This window comes from Thalia democratica, chromosome 3 (genome assembly GCF_965202585.1).
Source record: "Thalia democratica chromosome 3, ktThaDemo2.hap1.1, whole genome shotgun sequence".
In the NCBI taxonomy this organism is placed as follows: Eukaryota; Metazoa; Chordata; class Thaliacea; order Salpida; family Salpidae; genus Thalia; species Thalia democratica.
This window is the reverse complement of record NC_139167.1, coordinates 30,033,010-30,037,950: the sequence shown is the minus strand read 5'-3', so window position 1 is coordinate 30,037,950 and position 4,941 is coordinate 30,033,010. Positions and strand designations below refer to the sequence as shown.

The following is a 4,941-nucleotide window of genomic DNA, read 5'->3' as shown; positions in this document are numbered from 1 at the left end:
TAAAAATATTTTCTTCACGTAATTTTTAAACTTAAAAAGTAATTAGAACTATGAAAAATATTATTTGAATAAATTTTAATAACCTCACTATAACTTTAACTACTAAGAAACCGCTACACTATATTGAACTTAGTTATTTCAAAAAATGTATTAAGTACATTACTTCAGTTTCATTTTGCAGATAAAAAAAAATTAAAACTGCTTACTATTATTTAGCATTTGAAATACTTTAAAAATTAATCTATACTTTAGATTAAAACTGTTTTTACACAAATTTAAATTATTTATTTCCTTATATTTTTCATACAAGTTAATAACAATTAGTCAGTTTTAGAAAAGTTTTAAATTGCTATTTTGTATATTTTCATACACATTAGATAAAGCTTTTATATCACATAAGACTGAAAATTTATATAATATTTGGATGCAAAATGCTATATTATTCAAGTTTTCCGCATAAAATCAGATCGACTTCTATTATACCTTACAAGTTTTTTTCTAGAATGAAAAATTAGTAAGTTTTTGTTGTCTAAACTTACAACGCACTTTAAATTTATTGATAAAATTAAGACCGTACAATTTCTATTTAATATTTCAATTTCTAGGCCTTTTTTTCTTACTTTGGATATTTTTATTTCTAATTTAGTAACTGTTTTAAAATTTCGCTTTATTCACAAAAAGTAGATCATAACAACTGAAACAGTGTAGATCAAAAAATAAGAACAATTATCGATTAATTGTAACTGGTGCTATTTTAAGGATTTAATATGCAAACTGATAAAATAAAATTTATACTTGTAAAATTATTCATGCATAAATTAAATTTAAAGTATATTTTGTCAAAGCTTACGTATTACTAAGTAGTTGTAGACAACAAGCTTTGTTTGATTTTCAAACAATTCGTTGAAAATCTGATTCGGTTCATAACAGAACATCAACATAAAATATTAGAAACAGTATTGAAATACATACTTTTCATCTATTTATTGTGCAAAGTATCAATTAAACGAGATGAAACAAAAAACATAATATTGTCCAAGAGAAGTAACATAAATATTAGACATTTTAAACTAATTGTAAATTGTTCACGAAAATACACGCAAACGGAACTAAAAGGCAAAAAGGAATGTTTTAAAAATAAGGCACATTTTACATACAACATACTAAGAATCAGAGTCAGAATCCGAATCACTCACAACTTCATTCATGCGCCTTTTCAAAGCCCTTATTTTCTTTTCTCTGTTCGACATGGAGTAGAAAAGGATGAATGCATCATCGTATGGAATATTGTCAATAGGAGTGACAAAACTGTCATCAAACAAATACCAATTGTCATCAGCAATGCTCTTGCAACGCGCCACGTAGTGGCCATATTTTGCATTTTCTCCTATATGATAGATGACACCGTACAGGTGGTAAATCTTTTCATCATCAACGTATTTGAAATGATCCTTCGCGTTGAAGATCATTGGAAATGTCATAACTCTTTTGCTCTTGGTCACTAAGTCACTATTGATTCTTGGCAATCTGAAAATCAGCGCTTTTAGAAACTGAAGTTTCCCTAACTCAACCACTCAAGAATTAGAATCATGTTAAACTTTTTCATGCTGTTTTATAGCCCCTATGTGTTTTTTTCTGTCCGACATGGAGTAAAATAGTATGTAGGCGTCGTCGTATGGAATTTCATTAATGGGAGTAACCTTCTCGTCATCAAACAAATACCATTTGTCATCGGCAATGCTCTTGCATCGCGCCACGTAGTGACCAGAATTTGCATGTTCCCCTATATGATAGATGACACCGTACAAACGATAAATACGGTCTTCGTGCACGTTTTTGAAATAATTCTTCGCGTTGAACTCTGTTGGGAATTTTATAACTCTACTGCTTCTGCTGCCGTTCCTATCGAACCTTGACAGGTTGAAGATCAGGACGTCGATTTTATAGTCGCCCAAAATTTCATCCACGTCCGCTTTTGGAGCTTTGCAGCGCCGGCAAGCTTGATCGTTGACGTTGGGCGTTTCGAACTCCGCTATCAACTCGCCCAGATTGTACGTTCTTTCAGTTCTGGGAGTTCGCAAGTCCAATCGGTGCAAGTCATTGGTTGTTGGTGATTGCCGGCAATCGAACAATTCTCTTGTTATGATGCAGAATTTAAATGTAAACATAGCTCAAGTGGCCTTGGTTGATAGATCGATATCTTTCTTGCGGATCAAGTGTTGGTCCAGTGCTCGAAAAAAACAATCTAAGAATTCGCTTGAACAGCTGTGATCATGCCGTGGTCATTGAATACTGGTGATTGTGTTTTAACCTGTTCGAAAAATTCTTCAGGTTGTAGGGGCTGAGTAGCAGCAAGGTATTCTTCCATAAGAATTGCAAACGATTGAACAAACGGGCTTTCTGTGCCGCGAATATTCCGCTTTTTAAACCTCCACGTTCCAGTGGCAAAATACTTAACCAGCTCCACCGTGCTGAACAAGCATTGCAATGCCGCGTTCATGAAGCAGGTGTTGGTCAGCTGTATCAATCCGCACACTCCCACAACTCCATTATCCAAGTTCGGAGGTTGAGCATGGGGAAGGCGTATGCGGTTTTCATCAGGATCTGCCGTTGTTTCTGAGTTCGCTGGATCTGATGCTGTTTCCATGTTCGCTGGGTCTACTGCTGTTGTTTCCATGTTCACTGGGTCTACTGCTGTTGTTTCCATGTTCGCTGGTCCTGCTGCTGTTTCCATGTTCACTGGGTCTACTGCTGTTGTTTCCATGTCCACAGGACCTGTTGAGGTTGCCAAAATTTCTCCGATAGCGTCTACAACGTCACTGTATCCCTTAGACTCTGCGAAAACACACAAATTCCAAACTGCCCTCATCACTTGGTCGGTGCTCTCCTTTTCAGACGGTTCTACTATCATCATTTAGGTGGCGCCCGTGTCCTTCGTCTTGCGCTTGTTTTTCAAGCCTTCCGCATTGCTCAGAAGCTAATTTATCACAGAACTGAGACTCACGTGATCTTTGCAAAACAAACGGAACTGATCGATGAAGTTTTGAGGGGCACATCCAAAGAAGGTGTCGTTGTTGGAACGAAATTCAATTCTTTCGAACAAAGCTAGTTGTCGTTTTAATTTACCTTCCTTCCGTTTTGAGGTTGAAACCATTGCTTTTAATACACAAACACCTGTTTTTGAGAAATATATAAATATTATATAAATAAGTAGTTTTAAGTCAAATCTTACTGAACGTACTAAGTATCACATTAACTTTGAAACTTGGTGTGAATTAGCTGTGCAAATTATGTTGTTATGATATTAGTAAATGCTTATATTTTTAAGTGTCTACTTGATTGTATATCAAAACTGAAAGTTAGTTTCAGTTTACAAACTTAAATCTAACTAACATTTTACCTTAAAATGTTTTTAGACTTAATTTAGGACATAAAGGTGAAAAGTTTAAGTAAAAAATTCTTTGTTTAAGATTATGAAACAGTTTTAGAGTTTTTTCACATTATTCTAAGATCACTTTTTAAGTAAGTATATAGATGTTAAACATGTTTTTTATTGATATGTATAGTTTTCAAGATTAGCAAAATTTTTATTTACAGTAAATGATAAAACAAATAAAGAATACCCTAAATAATAATTTTTCTAAAAATTAACTGTTAATGGTTTTGTTTGTGTAATGTGTCAAATGTAAATAATTTTTCAATTGAGATAAAGTTATTACAAAAAATAAAAAACTAGACCTTTTAGCTATTTGAAAGTTTCGAGTTTTTCATTTCTTAGTTTTTTGATATGTCAATGTTTGAACAGCGTTTTATAAACTAAAAAAAAAGTTGGTATTACTTTGGAACTAGAAAGTTATCTTAGTTATAAGTAGAAATATCTTAAAAAAAAGCAGCTTATCATAGTATTTAAAAAGTTTTTTCAAAACTTAGCGTAGTGCGTAAAGCTTAGAGTAGTATTCTAACTAGTGTTTAGGTATTACAGAATTGTACAAACTAATAAATCAAAAGTAAAAATAGTAAATAAAGTTCTTTAAAATAGAGTAATAGTAGAAATATATTTTTTACACTTTTGAGATGTTTATTTTATTTTAAAATAAAATTTTCATTAAACTAAAACTTGTCATTTAAAAAAATTTATTACGCTAAATTATTAGTTTTCTCTATTCATTCACTTAGTTAAATTTGATAATAAATTTAGATACTGCATGATTAAAGTAAAAGTATGATCAAACATAGTTTAAATTTAATGTTAAACAATACTTTTCATTTAGAAAAGTATTAATGATGAATTTTATAGTTTTTTTCAAAGCTATGTGTAAAATAAACAAGTTTTTGATAAAAATCATATATATTATATAAGGGTAGCTGTTAAATTTGCGCGAGCGAAAAATGACCCTTGGTGCAAAATCGTCTTCGTGCAATTTTGTTCACGTGCATTTTAGTAACCTCGTGCAATTTTGTCTTTGGGCAATACAGACCCGTTCCCATTTTATAACGATCTCTAAAGTAGCTAGGTCTAAATGTGACGAATTACTTAACTTTAAGAACTGATTTTAAGTTTTGTTATAGATTATATTTGTTATTTAGTTTAGGTGATGAACTTTACTTATTATTTGCATGAAAACTAAACTTACATATATAAATATGCATTAACTGTTACAATCTAATCAAACATTTTATTTTATACTGTGTGTTGTGTTTGAATCAAAAACTTAAATCTACTTATCTTAATTCTAAACTAAGTAAAGTTTAAAAGCTAAAAAAACTATATTAACCAATCTAGAGATTCTTATTTTAAGTACAGAATAATAAGTTCACGTTATTTTATGAAAAAAAAGTATTTTTATTCTAAACTCTACGAAAAGTAGGCTGAGAACGTTGGGTGTTAAACTTAAGTAAAAACAAAAATATTTAACTTAATTAAAATTTAACAGAGTGCTG

General features: G+C 31.1%; 1 protein-coding gene across 1 annotated transcript; it reads right to left on the bottom strand.

The window, feature by feature from the left end:
- Positions 1-1,592: 1,592 nt before the first annotated feature.
- On the bottom strand, positions 1,593-2,168 carry LOC145832154 (uncharacterized). The gene has a single exon (XM_082939509.1). It carries the CDS (start codon positions 2,166-2,168, stop codon positions 1,593-1,595), a length of 576 nt encoding a protein of 191 aa, XP_082795635.1.
- Positions 2,169-4,941: the final 2,773 nt, after the last annotated feature.